Here is a 22861-nt window from a genome sequence, read left to right as displayed (position 1 = left end):
TCCCTTTTCAACTTTGAAATCATTTTGCTCGTTTCAATGGGGTTGTTTAGCCCATACACATTCAAAGAAAAACTATTTGCAGCAGCAGTTAACCCTCCGACCTCATACTATGTTGATTTAAACATTGACAATAACTGTATATTTACAACTATTATACAGTTCCAGAAAAACAACATAAACTGGGCTTAAAATAAAATACTAAGCTAACCAACCTCGCTAAAGTATTTTGGCGAAAGTCACATTATTGGCATGGGCCCTTAACGTTAAAGAATATTGAATACTGAGGTCATGTAAATAAAGCTAGTGCAGTTTTACTTTGTAAACTATCTTTTTGTAGTGTCCTTTGCACTTGAATCATGTGATTTCAATGATGTGTGGGGTAAAAAAAATTAGTCCTCATCCATCATCTCCTCTTGACTGGCCTTCCTGGAGTACTGTTGAAGTACTGTTGTAGGTGACTGTACCAGAGTTCAGGTGCACCTGCAACCTGGACAGCAGTGTTTGGAAGCGGATGTTTTTTTTTTTTTTGAGAACTCTCTTGATTGGAATGTACACCTTTTTTCTTACGTTCTCTTGTCTTTTTACTGATTACTGATTCACTGATTGAACAGAAATTGCTCTAATATTAAAAAGATGCAAAAGGTTTGCTACAGTAGATCCTATCCACTCTCCTTAAAATGTATGTAAAACAATCGCACCACTTTACTGTGCATCAAGGTACATCAAATAAATGCCCAAGCTCATCTTGACAAGAGCTAACTCTAAAATTAAGACTTACTTTCACTAGTATTCTGGAGCCATGCATACAAAGCTCATTAACTATATTTGAATGTGATGCATGTATTGTGATTCCTGCAATATCAATGTCTTAACTACATAGAAAGTCTTAATAATTCACTAGTTTAACTCTCAGATTCTGCCCACTTACTTTCCAACACAGAATTAGTTTAATAATTTTCCAAAAATAAAAAAAATCAAAAGTAAACAAACTACATTGTTAACCTTGATCATCATTTCCCAATTAAGATATCTCTCCTCCCATCCCAACCCACAATCCCTGTCCCCAAACAGATGTTTGAGAAGTATGACAGCCATATAAAACAAAGTTCTAACACAACCCAGTCCCTTGCAAACTAGGGATGTTACTAGAGCAATTTTCAAACATCTGGTTTTCAGACAATGCATGAGCCCCTGGAGTAAGTAATCTATTTCTTAAAAGCAAAACGAGTCTCTCGACCTAATCATGATTACTGTGCTTAGCCAAAATAACAAAGCTTATCTTAAAATAGCTAATGTGTGGCTGGATGAGACACACACAGTTAACAAACATATATACATACAGTTAATCAATTCCTGGCTAACAAGTTGCTTGACAAAGCTAGCATTTAACTTGGGGGGTCTATATGTCAAGTGCAAATGGGGGGGGGGGGGGGGGGGGTGATTCCTGCCTTTATTGACGTTCTCTTTTGGCATGAAGTTCTGCTTGTGGGGGATCATATGATGCTAACCCATTTCACAGTAAAGTTCTGCTAGAGTATTCCAACTGACATTAGTTGATAAGAAACAAAGGCAAAAGGGGGTTTGATTGAGTCTGGCAGAATAATAATCATTGGTTGTTATTGGGGTGCCAATAACAACCAAAATAACCATTGACTGTTGTTGATTGTCTGTTGCCAGTGATGTTGCACAAAAACATTTTTCTATTTTGCAAATAATGGCAGTGACTATCTAAGTATGTCTGCATGATGTAAATTGTAAACAACCCAAAAGTAAATGAATAGAAAGTAGTGTAATTATACTAAATAAATAAATAATGGTGATGTTGATTTTTTTTTCTTACTATTAAAGTAAATAAAGATTTGAAGTGGTGAGTGTTTCTTGGGAAATGTGTAGAACGATTTTAGAATTTATTTTTGTGTTACATTTGTTTTAATTAGGGCTGCTACTAGACATAGGCTTCCACAACAAACTTCTTTTATTTTTTACGAGAATGTGTTCGGTGAAGGTTTCGCAAGCATGTCATTGTAAATGTTCATGTCCTGCAAGCTTATCTTCATACAAAATCTGCATATCTGAGATATCTGCATATCTCCACTATATCCTATTGCCTCAAAGGCAAGTATCAGTCTCGATGAAACCGTAGAATTGCTGTCTATCCCTGAGAAAATGTCTGCACATTGTAGGTCCTATGCACCTTCTCTCTCTGTACTCATTCAGTACAAAGGCCACTCTCTGATGGACTCTAAGCTACGACCCCAGCTTGTGGTGCTACCTTAACTGGACATTCTCACCGGCGGAATAAGGTGTAGTTATTATGAGCAGAGGATCACTGGTTCAAATCCCAGACATGCTGCTAGTCATCAGCAGCTGGGACCCCATGAGAACACAATTGGCCTTCTTTCTGATTTGAGCATGCTTTTCAGTTACTGATGACAAAACTGAAAGAAGAAATACCCAAAATGAGTAGCCAAAAGCTGTCTGCAGCAAAGGCCTGGAAAAGCATTTCAAAGGACACTCTGCTTGTGATGATGTCCATGGGTTTCAAAATTCAGGCAGCTATTGATTGCAAAGGAATTACATTAAGTATTTAAAATACTTCTTATATGTATAGTTTTGTCCAATTACCTTTGAACCTGTGAAAGTGTAAGGATGTGAAAATTCCTTTAATTAAGTAGTTAATGCAGTATGTACCCCTTGAATTAAAGGAGGTCTAGAGGTTGTGTGAGGGGGGGAAAAATGATAAAATTCTCTGTTCAAATACTTATGGACCTGACTGTACATCAAAACAGAATCATTTGATGTATGAATTTAACTTTTTGGTTTTCTGAATGTAATGCCATATATGCCGGCTCACAAATATACATACAGCACACCTAATATTTGAATGGTTTAATGGTTAAAAACCCTCCTTCGTTATTCCATACACTCTATGCAATGTACCAGTTCTGGCAGAGCAGGCATGTTGCAACCAGCTTCATGCTTAACAGATGAGTTTAGCGTCTTGGGGCTGAATGCCTCCCTTTTACTTATCTAAACATCTTTGTCTCATCTGACCCTAAAAAAACTTGCAAACTATTGATGCTGATTTTGAAGTAGGGTCTTTATTGGGCGGCAGCCGCTTCATATATAGCAAAATGGACTGTGCCTTGGTGGTTCTTGGATTTGGATCATTTCTGAAATCAATCAGCTGATGACTATGTATTTGTAAATATACGACCATCCTTCTTCAGATCTGCACTGCTGTGACTATTCAAAATTCAGTATTGCTATACATTTCAATTTGTCATACAATATATGGACATAACCTTGATCATTTTAGCTGACCTTGATTTTACCTGTTGTGTCTACTTGCGTGTATTTTAGCCAGTTATGTTCTCTTGTCTGCTCTCTGTCTGAGGCAAGCTAGAGTCAGTGAGCAGACAGTGATAGTCATGTAGGGGAAAACTGCAGCATGCAGTGACCAATGCATTAATACATACAGAGAGGAAAGAGACTGATAGTGGTGTAATGGATCACCCGTTTTTAAGATAATTAAACTTAAAGATCATAATCTTTTTCATAAGAATATTATTGGCCATTTTATTAGACATGGAAAGCAATGTCCTAATTGTCACCTGCTAAATATGTTGGGGAAATTATTTTCTGTTTTAGTGGATGCGATTTTTAGGAGTGGATTATATGGACATGGACATATGGCTTTTGTTTTTCTTGTTTCTCTTTTTTCCAGTGAGCTATACCTCCTGCACAGAGGAAGAGAATGATGCCGTGAAAGAATGTGCATAAGCATAAAGTAACACAGGTGAGTGGGAGCTAGAAGTATTTAAGCAAAAATGCAAATCAATGTAAAGACTCAAGAAAGAATCTTCTCACTATTGACAGTAAATGTTGACATGTGTATTTGTATTAAGTTTATCAGTTAATGCGTAAAATTTCTATTGGTGCTGGACATTCTGCAGATAATGCTCATTTTGTTGCAAAAGGTTAGGAATTTTTGGCTTTCAGGAAACTCATGGGAAACGTAAAATGTTTACGCTACTGTGATTTTTATATCATGAAAGGGGGCATTTAAGTTGAAGCATACAATGGTGATTTCCTCATCTCCAAAACAAAAGCAAACAACAGTGGTGGGTATACCCCAACAAACAAAAAAACAGTGTCTCAATAACTTGTCATGTGCCCTGGAGTATCAATTACAGCTTGACAAAAAGGTCTTGTGCTGTTCACAAGTCGACTTATTTTCTGCTGCGGCATGGCATACACTCTTCTTGAAGGACAGCCCTCAGGTCATTGAGGTTCTGGGGTACAGTGTTACAAGCCTCTACATGGCAACTCTGCTGATCCCATAGACTATGGGATTGCGGTCTGGAGAAAGTGCAGGCCACTCCATTTGAGGTATCCCAGTCTCCAGCAGTCGTTCCATAATCATGCAACCTCAATGAGCTGGAGCATTGTTGTCCATAAAGATGAAAATAGGCCTGTGTTGTTTATGCAGAGGCACAATGACTGCATTAATGTTATTCAAGTAGTATGGAAACATCCTGAAGCCTCGCAATAGCGTGATACTGTTGATCAGTTGTTAGATGTCATCTTGGTCTCATGATGTCAAAATGTAAACAGCATGATGAAGAGGACTGTTCAAATACCAATTCTAATTGAACTAGGAACTTTATTTAATAAGTACTGAAACATTGAACTGTTGGGCATATGCATTTAAAAGTTTAGAGGAGGTCACATTAGTTCTGTAAAGGTTAGAGTGCCTTTTAGGTTAATTCTGAAATTTCACCTGAAATCCAAATATCCCTAACTTTTTATCAGTAGTGTATATTCCCAGCATGATATCTACAATGAAAAATAAATTCCATGTCACAAAAATAATTGAATGTAATTATTTTTCTTTCCCTTTTTGAAAATTTGTATTCAAATGCCATGAACTTGTGGGACTGTGTTGAAAAATCACAACCACTACATGAGATCTGTGGACAGCAGTGAGAAATCCAGTTTCCAGTTAATAAAGTGTTTTTCCTAGAAAATGATTGCAATTACATGTTTTATTACACACGTTTATTTCTTTTGTGGGAAACAAAAAACAAAGAACGTTTAAAGTTCACACAAAACTCCAAAAATGGACTGGACAAAATTGGCACCCTCAACTTTAATATTTGGTTGCACCCCCTTTGGAAAAAAATAACTGAAATCAATCACTTTATAAAGCTGTCAACAATCTTCTTACACCTCTTAACTGTTTGGACCACTCTACCATTGTCCTGCTCGAAGTCAAGTCAAGTCAGATTTATTTGTATAGCGCTTTTTACAACTGTTGACATCACAAAGCAGGCCGGCTGGCCAGACTGGTAGGTGGCAGCTGGTTTGACGCAGGTAGAGGGGACCTCAGCGGGCAATCTTCCAGCAGGTCGGGCTGGGTGGCCATTTACTCGGAGAAGGTAAAAAGAGAACACCCTGAGAACACCAGCATCTATCTGCTCCACCATCAACAAACCTGAGTGATTGCGTGTAAGCAGCGAGACGACCGCTCCACCATCTCAGTGTACTACAATTCCCTGGGTCCGCGAACCCCTGGACCTGCAAGCTTTATCTAAGGAACATTAATTACCAAAAGCTAAACTAAACATATAAGTTTTCAGCTTAGATTTAAAGATTGAGACTGTGTCTGAGTCCCGAACATTATCTGGAAGGTTATTCCAGAGTTGGGGGGCTTTATAGGAAAAGGCTCTTCCCCCTGCTGAGGTTTTCTGAATTTTGGGCACGAGTAAGAGGCCAGCACCCTGAGATCTAAGTAGTCTTGATGGTTCGTAATATACAATAAGATCCCGCAGGTACTCAGGAGCGAGGCCATGTAGGGCCTTATATGTTAATAGAAGAATTTTGTATTCGATACAGAATTTAACTGGGAGCCAATGAAGTGCTGATAGAACTGGAATGATATGGTCAAATTTTCTAGTTTTAGTAAGGACCCTGGCTGCAGCATTTTGCACCAGCTGAAGTTTATTGAGGTTCCTGCTGGAACAACCTGACAAAAGTGCATTACAGTAATCTACCCTTGAGGTAATAAAAGCGTGTACTAGCTTTTCTGCGTCCTGTAGAGATAAGGAGTTTCTTAGTTTGGAGATGTTCCTAAGCTGCATAAAGGCTGTTCTACTAATATTAGCTATATGTTGCTCAAATGATAAATCTGAGTCAAATGTGACACCAAGATTTTTAGCTGCTAAACCAGGAATGATGGAAGCATCGGCCAAGTCTAACATTAAGTCAGATAGTCTTTTGGACCTAAAAGGAGAACCTCTGTTTTGTCACTGTTAAGAAGAAGGAAGTTATGTGACATCCAGAGTTTTATATCCTTTACACAGTCCTCCATTTTCTGTAGTCTAAATTTATCATCAGGTTTGGCTGATATATAGAGCTGTGTGTCATCTGCATAGAAATGGAAATTAATGCCATGTCTGCTTATAACTGAGCCCAGTGGTAACATGTATAATGTAAATAATAGCGGTCCTAAAATTGAGCCTTGCGGAAATCCATATCTTACTTCTGTGTAATTTGAAGATAAATCTTTTATCTTTACGAATTGATAGCGTCCCGTTAGATATGATTGGAACCATGATAGGGCTGTCCCTGTGATTCCAACCATTTTCTCTAATCTTTCTAGTAATATACCCTGTTATCAATATCCCGGCGCTCTAACCGCTGAGCCACCACTGCCCCTGTGGGCTGTCTCTGTGCTGTGATTTGGTCTAAATCCAGATTGGAATTTCTCATACATGTAATTTTTACTCCGGTATAAGCAGAGTTGTTGGGCCACAGCTTTTTATCTTAGATAGGAATGTTAAGTTGGAGATGGGTCTATAATTAGATAATACGCTAGGATCAAGATTTGGTTTCTTGATTTAAAGGTTTTATTACTGCTATTTTAAGGGTTTGGGGTACATGCCCAAGGCAAAGGGATTGATTTACAATTGTTAAGAGAGGTCTGATTATAATTGGGAGTATTTCTTTTAGCAATTTAGAGGGAATTGGGTTGAGTGTACAGGTTGTACAATTAGCTGAGGAAATAATTTTTTCTAGTTCAGGCTGTGGAAGTGGGTAGAAGGCTTCCAGCCTTTGTTTCACAACCAAGTTATGTTCTAAAGCAGCTACATCAGGTGATGGCCATGTTTGATTTAATAAGCAGGGTTGGATTTGTTGTCTAATATTTTCTATTTTAGAGTATCTGCCTGGCTTTTAGTAAGTTTAGACATCTCATTAAAAAGAACTCTGGGATTGTTTTCGTTTTTCTTGATCAGCGAGGCCAAATACACTGAGCGAGCTTTAATGAGTGCCTTTCTATATTGATTAAGGCTGTCCTTCCACGCAGAGTGGAACACCTCTAGTTTGGTCGTCCGCCATTTACGCTCTAGTTTCCGCACTGTTTGTTTTAAGGTACGAGTATGATCACTGTACCACGGTGCGAGCCCCTTTTGCCTCATCATTTTATTTTTAAACGGTGCTACTTTGTCTAAGGTTGATCGAAGGGTATTTTCTAGATCGTTTGTTCATTTAACTAGCTCCGTTTGGTCTGACGGAGTGTAAGCTAAGGTCAATAGGGGTGGGAGGTTTTTAGTAAACTGTACAGCTGTCATTGTGGTTATTGTGCGCTTTAGACAGTTTAGACAGATGTAGCTCAAAGGAGATTAGATAATGATCTGATATTACTGAGCTTTGAGGTAGAACATTTAGATGATCAATGCTAACACCCAGGGCCAGGACTAAATCTAGGGTATGATTACAGTAATGTGTGGGTCCAGTTACGTTTTTTGTATAATGCCAACAGAATCTAAAATGGATACAAACGCCTTTTGTTAATGGATCGTCTGCTTTTTCAAAGTGAATATTAAAGTCTCCTACTATTATAACTTTGTCGCTGCACACTGCCAAGTCTGCAGCAAAATTACTAAATTCTTTTAAAAATTCAGAATAGGGCCCATGTCCCATGACACTGTCTGACACTGGTCCCTACATTGCGACCTAAAATCTTTTTTCCACAATTTTGAAAAGGTGCCAACAATTTTGTCCAGCCCATTTTTTAGGTTTTGTGACAAAAGTTTTTTGTGTTGTTCCAGTACATACAAAAGAAATAAACGTGTTTATAAATGTGTATAACAAAACATGTGTAATTGCAATAATTCTCTGGAAAAATTTCAGGAATGCCCACATAAGTGGCCATTACTTAAAACCTTGGAAATGTTTATGGCTCATGTTACAAAACACAAAGGTTTTGCCTTAATCTGTTAGTCATCAGGCTAGTAACAGCTCAATCATACTTGAATGGATGTCCTCATCTCACTAATCGGTAAACCATGTATACCCGATTATTACAAAAACCACAGATTACACCTAGAGCCTAGGGCATGCTTTCTCAGGTTCCTTTTAAAGTAGAGAGCACCCTGGAGGCCGATCACAGGAATAAACTGACACAAAAAATTTTTTACAATTGTGTAACAAATGTAGCAGACATTTTTTCATGTGTTAAGCCTTGAAGACATGTGTCTTAACACATGACATAATTTTCAACATTTATACAAACAGTCCGTACTTGTTAACTTTGCTGTACAACGTGCCCTCTCTATCTTGATTTGACTTTATGTAATGTCAGTTTGCTGACTACCTCAGCTGTGATCTGGCATGTTCTGGACAGCTGTCTAAGGTAAAGATACCTGGAGCAAAAAGGAAAAGAATTGGTGCCCCATGTAAAGTATGTCTTTGTTTAGCTTGTGTAATGTATCTAGATTTCTTATCCTGTGTGACCAGCTCCTCCTTCTCTTGTATAAAGCCTGTCAGCATCAGCTCAGTTTCCAAATGACACCTGATCTGTAGATAGTATATTAAACAGTACAAGCATCATCACTGCAAGACATCAACATGGCACTGAGTGGCAAGCTGGTTGTAAACACATGTCTCCCCATGTCATTAGCTAGTGGAGCTACTTTTTCATGACCCACTGCAGTCTGATTGCTAAAGACTTAATGCTTTCTTCCAGTGCCAGAAAAATGGAGTTCTGTAAAATAAGCTTGGAGATTAAGCTTGAGATTGAAATATTGTTTGGTTGGACATGGAACTAATTGCTTCAAATCAATATTCTTTGAAAATTAAATGAAAACTGGTAAATTGTACCACCAGAGTAGCTAACCATTTTTTTTTTTAATTTAATTTCCATTTACACATCTATTTAGTATGACTAATTAATGGAGATTATTTAACATGTATAATTTGGGACTGCTGTACATGATTAAATTATAAATGGGTTCTAATACAGTTTCCCTTCCTTCTTCAGAGAATGCTGCAGTGTTCTAGGCATCAAGGCCTTTTGGCCAAAAATAATTACTTCATTTGTAAAAAATGATTAGTTTGCTTCTTCTATCCCCACCCCATCCTGCTTCCGGAGGATCATTTCCATGCAGTGCACTTTAACACTGTGCACTTTACCACTGCTGTTAAATTTGCCATATTTTGAAAAAAACAGTCAATCAGAGCTCACAAGCATATTTGCAATTTCCTTTAGACACATTTTAAATGTAGGCGGAGTTTCTAGTTTACGTAACCTTAAAAATCTTATATGATAGGAAGGTTCTCAATTTGCGTTCTTGTCTCTGTACTTGTGTTCTTGTGAAACGTCATCAGTTGCAGCCGAAGTACTGATCCATTTACAAGTTGAAGATTTTTTGAGGATGCATTAGGAGGTGGACTTGTGGATTTGTGTAGACAGCCAAATATCCCAGAATGCATTTCAGAACACGCTGCAGAATGGCCTGTGTACAGTGTCCTCCTTTACTCAAACATATTTGGCAGGTCAAATGTATTGTACTACAAAGCCCAAACTTGCCATACTTTGTTGCAAGAAATGTATTTATTAATAATAAATAAATAAATAATTTATTATTATTAAGAAATATATTTTGCTGAACCTAGCTTATTGCCCTGCATTAAGTCATTCTTTTTCCAATGAGAGCTGGTTATATCTGCCATGCTTGGTTCAGGCTTAAATTATTTTGTGCACCCAGATAGAATTGTGTTTTGGCTGCAGACTGATACCATTATTCGGTAATAATAAAATCAGTTGTGATCTCATACAGACCACATGCACATGCTATGCACAAATGGAATTTATAAACCCGCAATTTCCCTCAAACAATTTATTTTAACAAATGTACTAGTGATAGGAGGAGAAAAATAGAATATAATGTCTCCACTCAATGTTATCAAACAATTTTCACAAGTAATTATCAAGCTGAGTCAAAGTTTATGTAGAATTGTCTCTTCATGATCATGAACATGGTGTCAAAACAAATGTTCATAGTTTCTGACTTCCTAGTGTGATGAACATTCTAAAATTCTAAATAAAACTAAATAAATAAAAACTAAATAAAACTCAACTAACAAATAGGTTGACATCATACTTATTCCTTCAGTGGTTGGTCAGAGTGTGTTAAGTGGGTGTTTGACAGGGTTGAAAATGTGGATTGGGGTATCTGACCTGCCCAAATTTAGGCTTCATAGCAACAGGTTATTTTGTTTTGATGGGTCTACTATGCATAAATGCATTTAATTTACTTTACTACATGTGTAACCTTACTGTAATTAGTGTTATATTTCTCTGTAATGCTAATGAGTGATTATCTAAATTATAATGAATTTGAAATTCTATATTTGAATGGCCATGTATTTGCAGCAAGTTTACTACAGTGGGCATGTAATTGGAAAAATATTATTTGTTCGGGTTGTCTTTGTGCTGGGTACCTTATTTGCATTCTTGATGTAACTCACATAACCCAAGTATATTAATATTTTTATTTTCACAGCTCAGTGAACCAGGTGATGTTTTAAAATCACAATTAATTTTTCAGTAGAATAGTAAACTATCTAAATTTATTTAGTTATTTATTTTATTTATTTATTTATTTATTTTAGTCAGGAGTTGCACCATGAACATAAATGATGTGCCTATATCAGGCTTTCCGTGATCTCTCTGAACAAGAGCAGAATGAATGCACAACACACATCTTTAATAAAAAAAAAAAATGACAACACCGTTATACAGTGGGGAACAAAAGTATTTAGTAAGTCACCAATTGTGCAAGTTCTCCCACTTAAAAAGATGAGAGAGGCCTGTAATTGACATCATAGGTAGACCTCGACTATGAGAGACAAAATGAGAAAAAAAAAATCTGAAAATCACATTGTCTGTTTTTTAAAGAATTTATTTGCAAATAATGGTGGAAAATAAGTATTTGGTCAATAACAAAAGTTAATCTCAATACTCAATACTCAAGACCCAGCCACGTTTTATCTTCAATGCCCTTGCTGATGGAGGGAGGTTTGCACTTAAAATCTCACAATACATGGCCCCATTCATTCTTTCATGTACACAGACCAGTCGTCCTAGTCCCTTTGCAGAGAATCAGCCCCAAAGCATGATGTTGCCACCCCCATGCTTCACAGTTGAAATGGTGTTCTTTGGATGCAACTCAGCATTCACTCTCCTCCAAACACAACGAGTTGTGTTTGTACCAAACAGTTCTACTTTGGTTTCATCTGACCATAAGACATTCTCCCAATACTCTTCCGGAACATCCAAATGCTCTCTAGAAAACTTCAGACGCGTCCGGATATGTACTGGCTTAAGCAGGGGAACACGTCTGGCACTGCAAGATCTGAGTCCCTGGCCGCGTAGTGTGTTATTGACTGTAGCCTTTGTAACGTTGGTCCCAGCTTTCTGCAGTTCATTCACTAGGTCCCCCCATGTGGTTCTGGAATTTTTTTGCTCACCGATCTTGTGATCATTTTGACCCCACGGGCTGAGATCTTGCGTGAAGCCCCTGATTGAGGGAGATTAGCAGTGGTCTTGTAGGTCTCCCATTTTCTGATTATTGCTCCCACAGTAGATTTCTTTACACCAAGCTGCTTGCCTATTGCAGATTCCGTCCTCCCAGCCTGGTGCAGGTCTACAATTTTGTTTCTGGTGTCCTTCGACAGCTCTTTGGTCTTCACCATAGTGGACTTTGGAGTGTGACTGTTTGAGGTTGTGGGCAGGTGTCTTTTATACTGTTAACGAGTTCAAACAGGTGCCATTAATACAGGTAATGAGTGGAGGACAGAGAAGCCTCTTAAAGAAGTTACAGGTCTGTGAAATCTTGCTTGTTTGTAGGTGACCAAATACTTATTTTCCACCATTATTTGCAAATAAATTCTTTAAAAATCAGACAATGTGATTTTCAGAATTTTTTTTCTCAGTTTGTCTCTCATAGTTGAGATCTACCTATGATGTCAATTACAGGCCTCTCTCATTTTTTTAAGTGAGAGAGCACAATTGGTGACTGACTAAATACTTTTTCCCCCACTGTACATACTGGATCAAAAATATACATACAGCAAATCTAACTTTAGGTTGAGGTCAGGAAAGTCGTTCCAAAATCTTATTGTTAGCCTGCTTTATCCAATCTGCAGCCAGCTTTGACGTGTTCTTGGGGTCATTGTCCTTTTGGAACAGCCATTTGTGACCAGGTTTCAAATGTCTAGTTGACATTTCCTTCTTTATTATTCTATTCACTTTGTGTAATGTACCAGTCTAACTGGCAGCAAAACATCCCCAGAGGTGGGGTACACTCTGTCAAACATATCTCTGGTCATTGTGGCCAAACGGACCAATCCTTGTCTCATGTGGCCATTAAATATTGCAAGGTCTGCACTGAGCTTCTTGGGCTGTCCTGTTATGTTGATTGATTGCATGCTGTTTTTTATTAGGGCATAGAAAAACTACAAGCAGTAGTCTACATAGTTTAACAATCTAAGTGGGGGTGTGTTGATTTTTCACCCTGTATTTAGATTTTTGACTTAAAAAATGTGTGGCCCTTTACATTATACATTTTGCCACCTGACAGAGTCAAGAACACAGCGAACATGGTGAAATGTTGGATGTCCCATGACTTCCTTCCTCTAAACAGTTGCAAAACTGAGATTTCTTCTCGTTTTGGGAACTAAAGCCACAAGAAATTAATGATCAGACAAGGTTACTTTTGTCTGACTTCTATTATTCATGGTTCAGCAGCTAAACACATTGGCATCATAATTGATTCAGATCGATCATTTGACCAACATATAGCTAATAATCTTAGTAGGTTTTCTATGTCTTCGTAACATTGCCAGGCAAAGAAATGCCTTATCCGTGCATGATGTTGGAAAATTAGTACATACTTTGATTACATGCTTTGATTACTTCAAAGCCAGACTATTTAAACAGGCTATTGTCAGGATGTTCCATCAGGAACCTAGTTCAAAATGCTGCAGCCAGGGCCCGTACTAAAACTAGGGGGAAAAAATGACTGCTTTGGCTTCCAGTTATTATGTATTGATTATAAAATTCTACTATTGACATACAAAGCCTTACATACCTACACATAGTTATTTTTTTGCCCCATATCCGATTCAAGTACCTTTTTGCTATGTATTGACCAACTCCAATCCAGTCTTTGTGTTATGAATAATACTGCTTTTTTTGTTTGTTTGTTTTAGTTTAGACCATTTTATAGTGTGTTTAAAATCTTATACCGTATGAATGACCTCCCTGATAATTCAGCTCCCATCTTTTTTTTTTTAAACACTAGAATGGAATCACTTTTTCATGTCTGATATGTTTATGGTGGTAAACACTTTGAAATGATATCTGTTGTTGCTTGTATTGATCTGAATTTACTATTGTGCAGCATGATGAATGCACCATTACTATTTCTATTTCTAGAATGTGCGTGCATTATCCTACTCCTCTCAGTTTTGAACCTGCTGTTCAATACTGGTGTATGGAGATGCTATCATATACTGTGAAATATCTACAAGTATGTCATGGTATATTTTTACCATATTGGCCCACTCTTTGCTTTATAATGAACTGGACAGAGCTCAAAATGAAGAGAGAGAGAAAAGTCAAAACATAACCAGTTATAGTCAAAAAATTTTTTTTTTTTTGAATAAAAATAATTTTTATTCTCCCTCACGCTTTACCCATTCCTCAACAAACACTATTCCAAAAGTGTGCATTGATATGTTTTTCTTCACTAATAGCGTAATTCTAGCCTCCCATACAGGCCGGTAAATATCTACCCCAGTCTGAGCCACTGAACTCTGTAGCAGTTGCCATGGAGATGAAAAAATGCTTATTTTCCCTGAAGATTTATAGTTGTCCTAATTAAGCTTTATTGGGGGTTGGGATGAAAATTGATTTCTGGTTTATTATCCTACAACAGGAGCAAGGTTGCTGAATTCTGCAAGCATGCTTTTTGTTGTTTTTGCTGTTTGTGAAGTGTCACTCAGCATTTTCCTGGTAGTGTTCATCTAATCTCTACTTTGAGAAGTTTGTGAGAAAATAGATTATACATATATTTATTTAGATAAAAAAATATATAAATGTAATTCTGTAAGACCTAGGAAACAAACCTGCATTGTCTCAGTTCACAAATGCATGATAAACTCACATAGGTTTATATAACTTAAGCTCACAAACCCATTAAGCACGCTACCAACTTTGAGTTCAAAATTCAAAGTGTGGATTGATATAGTTTGCTGTTGGTTATTTTAAAGGCTGTCTGAACAAAGCTGTCTACAATGGACCCCAAAAAAATCAAGGAATCACTGAAGAAAATAGGTAGGATAGCTGTAACATGATGCTAGGATGTCCATTGACAGAGTTGTATGTCACTGTAACTGTGCATTTTATCACAGACGAGTGGCGTGTTCTGTGCTCCATACAAGAGATGTAAATGAGAACCACACAGTGTTACATTACACATGGCTGTTAAAGAATGTAGCTGAGGAATGGCAGATTTTAGTTTTAGTTACTTATGATGCATCCAACATGTTTTTTGCTACTGAACTGGCTAAATTCCTACATGTAAAATGCATTGTCTACTTACTAAACCTGTTCTCTCAGCAAGTGCTCAGGTTGCCCAAGGCTACTATGGAGAGTTAAGGCATAATTCCACATCCAACTGACTTGCCATGTCATATTGACAGTTTTTGACAGTATTGTTGTATTAATAAAAGATACTGAAAAGTATATTCATTATGAATAATTACAAATGCTTAATTTTAAAAATACCAAGTAGTCACACAGTGGGGAAAAATCCTGAATAAAAAAAGATGGACCAGGATGCATCAAAAATTATAATCAAAGAGGCTGCAGTCCCGAATCTCTCTCTAGAACTTGATCCTGGCCCGAAAGTCATCAAGCTTGTTGTACAACTCCCATAATTCCCCGCTCTCTGACACCACAATCACAGGTCAGCAACTCCCCAATCAGAAACAGCTGAAGTAGCTTTTTATGTCTCTAAAACACATCACTTCTTAACTGCTCCGTGAGGACATTCGTTTCTGGCTCCAGTCTGGTCGGCTCCAAAGCTAGTTTTAAACAACGTAGCATAAAAATAACTGGTAGAGTCCATCTCGGTTGGGAAATTGTAAAAAGGCATCAAAAGAATGAGAGAGCCTGAAATTATAGCAGCACTCGTGCAATGCACCTGAAGGAAAAGCATTCAGGGGCTATTTTAGACACAGGACCACAAAACACCTATTCAGGCTGGGTCATACATAGTGTGGATGCAGACGCGGTACGCGCCTTAGCACTGGGCCGTGCACACTGCTCGAAGGACATACCTTGTGCGCCTCCGACACTTATGCCCGCATACTGTGACCCCACAGTTCTTTAAACTCAGTTTCTTCATGTTATTTAAAAAAACAGACCCTAACACACTGGTCATACACAGTCGAACACCATGGAGCTGGTTGGTGTTATTCAGTAAAGGGGTGCTTTGTTGAGGTTCTATAATAAACCCAACACCGCTGTTTACATTTTTGAGAGCCTGATTTGTCTCAAACGTTAAAATAGTTGGAAACATTTCGATCTGCCCATCAAAAATATACTATCCAGTTAAGCAATCATGAAAAGGAACAGTTGGATCTCAGATCACATTCTCCATGTCACAGTGCTCCAGTCAGCATTCTGCCATTACTATATTAAATTAAAGTCATATTGACATCAAAGAAAGCCACAGTAGATGTATGGCTTTTAAATTTACTGAGCGATTTACCTCACCTAGTAGGTTGATTAGTTTTATAACTGTTATGTTTTGCTGTGTGATGCAAAACAACATTGTGCAGTGCATCCACTGTGTTGTACTAAGGTTTTAATAGAGAAATTAGACAGTTGAGCTGTGGAACACATTGATCTATACACTCTTAAAAAAAAAGGCTGTGCAATTAATGACAAAGTTTCTAATTACTATAACCTCAGACACACATTGGACTTGTCTGGTCTCAACAAAGAATTCTGAGTCAACCTCACTCCATAAGACCGATTTCAAATAGTTTGAGACCTAATATTTTTGGACAGTAGTCTAAAGTAAAAATTTTTACTTTTCTTCCTAGCCCTGCATAAGCCCTACACTGAAAAGTATTAGATGACGGTTATTTTTTAGGTTTTAGGTTTTAGTTTATTTTTTCTTTGGTTCTGTGCCATCTTGCATTATAAAAAAATAAAAATAAAATGATCAATCTGTACAAGGACACAATGGAATGAAATTGCGTTGTTTTTTTGTTTTTTTTTCCAGAACAAAGGTTCAACATGGAACAAAATGAGAACAATACAGCACAGGCCATACTGCAGAAGTGCGATGTGCAGAAATGGATGAAAACATTCAACTAAAAAGACAATACAATAAATATGATAAATATGACTCATTACTCAGTAGAGGTAGTGATTATAAGGTACATATATACTTAACATGACATTGTATGCGGGCCGCTTATAATGCAAGTTGCTTAACACATCTAGATCTGGAAAGAAAGCTGAAATTCTGGTGTATCGTCTCATATTCATCTTTTAAACTTTTTGGCGAGAAGGGAAGGAAACAGTAAATGTGTTTTAAAGAAGAACTCTTTTGAACACAATGTGTTGTGGTTGAGCAAAAGTTAGGACTTGGATGTAAAGGTAAAAAAAAAAAAGGCATGTATTTGTCACTGTACTATGTACAGCGAAATGTGTCCTATGAATATTTCAATTATATGTTAAAAAGCCTTTTTTTCAGTGTAAGGAATATAGCATTTTTCTTCGCATTCGTTTTTAAAGCACTTTATGGTTTACCGCCTTTAGACATCCCATAATGCCTGACAGAGTATTCAGATCATGTTTTAAGGTCACCAAAGCCTGAGCTGCTAAATTAACTACAAGATGTATGAAGTATTTGAGTTTTATTGCTGATCACTACTTCATTGTAAACAGTGTTTACTTATTGCTGTTTTATAATTTTATATTGCCATGTTGTAGAGCACATTTTGCTGTTTTATATAGTCCTATATAAAAGTATTAATAATAATAATAGTAATAATTATAATTAACCATTTGCATGCAGTAGTTTTATGCATTTTCCAGTTTTCTGACAAATAGACGGAACCCATGTCACTGGGTAATTTTGGATGAATACAGGTTAATGCAAGTTTGGGGTAAGCACAAAAACACCTGGATGCTTTTAAAGATTTGAGGTAAATAAAGGCACCAGTGCCAATCACAGTAACTTACAAATTATTAAAAACATGCCATTTTAATATTGTACTCAGGCAGTAATTTATAATCATGAACCACACACATTTAAAGGTATTCCTTGCCTTAAGATCAGAGTCTCCACATCTGGCTCTCAGGATAAAAAGCATCAGACTCGCCCCTCCACCTGGAGAAGAACCCCTCAGCGTGACACCAGCAGAAGTAAGGAGGACCCTCAGGAGGATCAACCCCTGAAAAGCTACTGGTCCAGACAACAACCCCATACAGGTGCTAAGGGAACTGTCTGCATGACTACCAGACAATAGCCCTTACAAAATGCTTTGAAAGACTGGTTATGCCCCTAATCAAAGCCACCATCAACTTCACTATGGATCCACACCAGTATGCTTACAGAAAGAACCAATCCACAGAAGATGCCATTTCCTCAGTGGTCCACACTGCCCTCACCCACCTGGAGCAGAAGAACTGTCTGTATACTCTTTGTGGACTTCAAATCCGCTTTCAACACCATGATAACCCAGACCCTGACAAACTCTCCTCTATTGGTTTGAGTTCTTTTCTTTGCAACTGGGTCATGGAATTTGTGACAAACAGTCCAGTCTGTGAGGATCCACAACTTCACCACAACGATCCTCAGCACTGGCTCCCCACAGGCCTGTGTGTTGAGCCCCCTCCTGTTCACACTACTCACGTATGACTGCTCACCTATTCATCTAGGCTGTCATATTGTGAGGTTTGTGGATGAAACGGCAGTGGTTGAATGCATTACAAACAGTGATGAATCCGGCTACAGACAGGAGGTGGAACACCTGGAGGGTTGATGCAGAAAGAACAACCTCTGCATCAACGTACAGAAGACAAAGGAGATGATTGTGGACTTCAGAAGAGGCAGAAATGCCCACCTCCCCCTGCATGTCGGAGGATCTGCGGTGGAAGTGGCCTCCAGCTACAGGCACTTGGGTGTGCACCTGAGCAACAACCTCACCTGGAGCAACAACACTTTCAGTGTTCAGGAAGGCATCTCAAAGACACTACTTCCTCAGGAGGCTAAGGCGAGCTGGACTTGGGAGCTCAGTCGTCACCTCCTTCTACAGATGTGTTGTTAAGAGTGTCCTGTGTGGTGGAGAGTGTCCTGTGCTCCAGCATCAAAGTGTGGCATGGAAGCTGCTCTGCTGCAGACAGGAAAGCCCTGCAGAGGGTGAACCTCCCCACCACCACGGACATCTACACCTTTAGATGCAGGAAGAGGGCCACCTGCATCATGAAGGACTTTTTATTGCGCTTCCCTCAGGCAGGAGGCTGCAGAGCATTAAGTGTAAAACGAACAGACTGAGAAATGACTTCATTCCAGAAGCTGCAAGACTTTTAAACTCCACCTAGCCAAACACACTACACTTTTGAGGACACTGAGACACTTTACCCAGACTTGGGCACTTATGCTACTGCCTCATCTCATTGTGATTAGATTGCTGCTTTTTTTATCATTATTTCTCTGCTTTCCCACTTTTCCTATGTATGTCTACCCCTCTTGTATTAAATTTAAAAAAATTATATTATTTATTTAATAATTGCTCTTTGGGTGTAACTGGGACCTTGAGATCTGTTTTGTTCCACCCCATGTACCACATGTAATGCGAATTACAAAGTATCCATGAATCCCTGAATCCTCCCTCTTCCTTCACTGGGAAGAGTTAAGGAGCCTGATGGCTCTCAGAAAAAAATGATCTCTCGAGTCTGTCTGTAAAGCAGCTCTGTGACAGCAACCTGCCACTGAACTTGCTCCTTTGGTCCATGATGGTGTGTAGTGGGTTGGCCATTATAGTCAATGGTGGAAAGCAGTTTGTGCAGTGTCCTCTTCTCTGCTACCTTAACCACATAGTCCAGTTAATTTTGTTTCTCATTAAAAACATTTGCATGCTATTGGAAAAAATTAACACACCACAAATGAGCACAAGTTATACTTATTGTCCATCCCAAACAGTCTCTCTCGCTCTTTCTTGCAGTTTCCCTTGCTTCTCAATTCCAGGGTTTGGTGGTATAACAGAGTACCACGGTATCTCAAAATGAGGATGGTATTTTTGCCTGACATGTCTATTGTGTATCCAGTTCATTCAGTAACTGTCTTACACTTATAGTAAATGTATACTTTTCAAGCCCCCAAAACAAAGTCTTAAGTGGTTTCCACATCCAGGCAGTTGCTAGGTAATTGCTATGGTGTTGCTAGGTGGTTGCTATGGTACAGTTGCAATGACAATTTTTTTTTGGCACAATCTGCAAGCATTCATCAGTAATAAAACAAACAGAATAATTTAAGTAGTTCAACAAAACTAATGTAACAAATGGTTTCTCAAAATTCAATACAATGTCTTTTTAAATAACTACTGCAGTTTCAGAATTATTCAACCTTCTGAATAGAAGACGTGAGGGCAGAGCCATATTAGGAATTTGATTGATCATGGTGAGGAAGACATAAGTCTGACCCCTTTTATGGCTGTCCATTTGTCATAGGATAGAGAGCAATGAAATACGGAATACATTTATTAGACTTTGGGAAGATATTTGAGACATGCTTTGTATATTTACACTGGGGGTCCTGAGGAGCCAGATTAGCTGAGAACAGAAAAAGACTACTTTTGTTTTTGATACTATTTTATTTTGTGGGTGCCTTGTCAGTGTTGCCCCTGTGGTTTTGTCTGTCTGTCCTGTCTTTGTCATTCAACTCATTTTGTCCAAGTTTAACACTCTTTATCTGTCTTATGTTCCTCTCAGAAGATAATAAAAAGGAGAGATAGGAGGTGGAAAAATTTATGCATCATAAATGAAGCCATTTGCAGCCTACTGCCTAATTGAATTGGTCAAATGACACCTGTATACCAGAGGACAAAGATCACAAAATTAATAGGATAAAGTCTCTTTATTAAGCATGTTAAATAATTACAAAACTATAACCATGTTTTGACTTTCACTTTCTTGAAATGAAAATATTCTGCTATTTTTGCACAACTGCTATGTTGTGTTATGAAAAGTATAAATTGTCACTAACTTTTTTTTTTTTTTAGAAAGAGATGAGACCTTAAGAGAGGGCCAAGATAAAGAGTGAAAATAAACAGAGGGCTGCCAGGATTTGTGCTCACTTCTTGTAATCATTAGTCTGTTGAATGTCTGTGTTGTGGTATGGTACTTGCATTCTCTTATGTTTCTTCTGTTTTTCTCCCTGTTTTTTGCTCTCTTTTCTCTTTACCTCTTTCTCCTTTCCCCATACTGCTTTTCCATTACTCACCATATTATTTTTTGTTTTTTGTTTTTTTTCTTGCTCCATTTTTCTCTTTCAATGTTTTTAATTGGTCTGTTTCCATCTTTCTCTCTTGCTTCTCTCTCTATCTCTTTCTCCTTCTCAGTTGTAGAAATCTGCACCAGAACCTGTAGTCACACATTTGTGTAAAAGGGTGAATGTGTTATCAGGATGACGATGAAAGGCTTATCCTCCAGCCGGAGCCATCACCATACTCTGGCTCACTGTGATTCCTCCTATGATTCTCTGACCTTGCACTCAGACCGCCAATCATTTCTTCTCGACCCACCTGACTCCCACCCCGCTGACCACTCCTTCTACTCTAGCTGCCAAATGGACCTCCCGGCCAGCAGCACCTTCCCCCGCCGCCACTACAGCTCGTATCATCATCTGAAGGATGAGTGCAGGGCAGTAGTTCCCTACACGGGACCCCTGTCCTGCGGCCCCCCGGCTGTCCCCACTGCACAAGTTGAGCAGTTTGAGCGGCAGCCCAGGCATGACGGCTACCACACACTGCAGTACAAGCGCACGGCTGCTCTGGAGCACCAGCGCAGTGACAGCCCTGGCCGCATCCGCCACCTTGTTCACTCTGTTCAGAAACTCTTCACAAAGTCTCATTCACTGGAGGGCCCCACTCAGCGTGGCTTAAATGGCAGTGACTCTGCCGACCCTGCACCCACCACCTCTGCTTCACACCCAAATGTTGCCACCCTGCATCGGCCTCATGGTCAGGCCAAGCGACCAAAGAGCAAGGAAAGGAGCCGCTCAGAGCCAAAGCCTCGACCTTGCTCACCTGTCTCTGGCTACTGGAGCTCTGACGACACCCTGGACCGAGAGATCTGCCTCTGCCCTCGCCACCACCAGCAACCCTCAGGAGTCATGACCATGGGCCGGCACCCAGACAAGTCACAATCGCACTACTTTCTGGACCATACCTACAGCACACTTGGGGGTGGCAGGTCTTCACTGAAAACTTCTAGAAGCAATAATGATGTAGGCAAGTGTGCTGCCTGCTCTGGTCCAACAGGGGCCACAGTGGTGGCACTGCCGAGCTCAGCAGTGGTAGAGCAGGCAGGCCAACTGGTGAAGAAAAGCTCCTGGTCCAGCACACTGACAGTCAGCAGGGCACGGGACGTCTATAAGAAGGGGGCAGTCGATAACGACAAAACGCTAGTTAAAGCACAGAACTGCCAGCAGGGACGCACCTGCCAGTTTCTACAGGTATGGCTGAGCTATATTGTTGCAATCATCTTAATCTCCATAATCAGAAGCTTTATGTGTTAGATCCATAAGACATGCATGAGCTGTTCATGTTTACTTTGGTGGATTTGTTTTTTGTTTGTAGTAAGCCTTTTTAATCACAGTGTCCAATAGGCCTATATGGTAAGTATGTTAGTTGAAACCATGGGACAGTGCTTCATTATTTTTTATTTTATTTTTTTATTTATTTTTTTTTTTTTTATACTGTGCTTTAGCATCCATTTTCTGCCTACCCCATGTTACAGTAGCTCCACATCAGTAGAGGTGTATTTCTTTTGCAGTTATGACTCATAACAAAGAGATTTTGTAAACTATTTCTTACTCAGGAAAAAAAGAGCAAAAACTGCAAGGTGTTGGGTAAGCAGTAAAATGACAAGGTAGTTAAAAAGCGCTAGAGAAGGTGAATGCCCTGAACTTCAGAGAGGCGGGTGGAGGAAAAGGAGTGTAGAAACTTAATGAGGAGTAAATAAGGATGCCAACACCAGAAAGAGACAAAGCAAAAAACAAAGAGGAGGACAAATGGACTTTAATTTTAAGGCCCACCATTACATGTGTATCTTATATATTTATGTGCCAAAATGGCTCTAATTTTATTTATAAGGTTCTTTATTATTTAAGAATAAATTAAGACTAAACTATTAATATGCCAACGACAAATGCACTTTTAAGCACCAGATTAACAAGCTTGCAGGCAAACTGAGGATTTCCAGTAC

At 38.7% G+C, this 22861-nt stretch overlaps 1 protein-coding gene across 5 annotated transcripts in view; it reads left to right on the top strand.

Annotated features, from left to right (window-relative positions):
* Positions 1-22861, top strand: part of dlgap1b (discs, large (Drosophila) homolog-associated protein 1b) — a 130326-nt gene that overhangs the window by 45767 nt on the left and 61698 nt on the right. For 3 of the 5 annotated variants that reach the window (XM_072680286.1, XM_072680289.1, XM_072680290.1), the window contains 2 exons: positions 3728-3799; positions 16647-22109. In XM_072680286.1, coding sequence (XP_072536387.1) covers positions 21060-22109 — 1050 coding nt within the window. In that variant the 5' untranslated portion in view covers positions 3728-3799; positions 16647-21059. The remainder of the gene's footprint in view (positions 1-3727; positions 3800-16646; positions 22110-22861) is intronic. The other 2 variants (XM_072680287.1, XM_072680288.1) reach the window with 2 other exon arrangements.

Source organism: Salminus brasiliensis, chromosome 5 (genome assembly GCF_030463535.1).
Source record: "Salminus brasiliensis chromosome 5, fSalBra1.hap2, whole genome shotgun sequence".
NCBI lineage: Eukaryota > Metazoa > Chordata > Actinopteri > Characiformes > Bryconidae > Salminus > Salminus brasiliensis.
The sequence above is the reverse complement of the archived record's forward strand: the minus strand, read 5'-3'. Positions and strand labels throughout refer to the sequence as shown.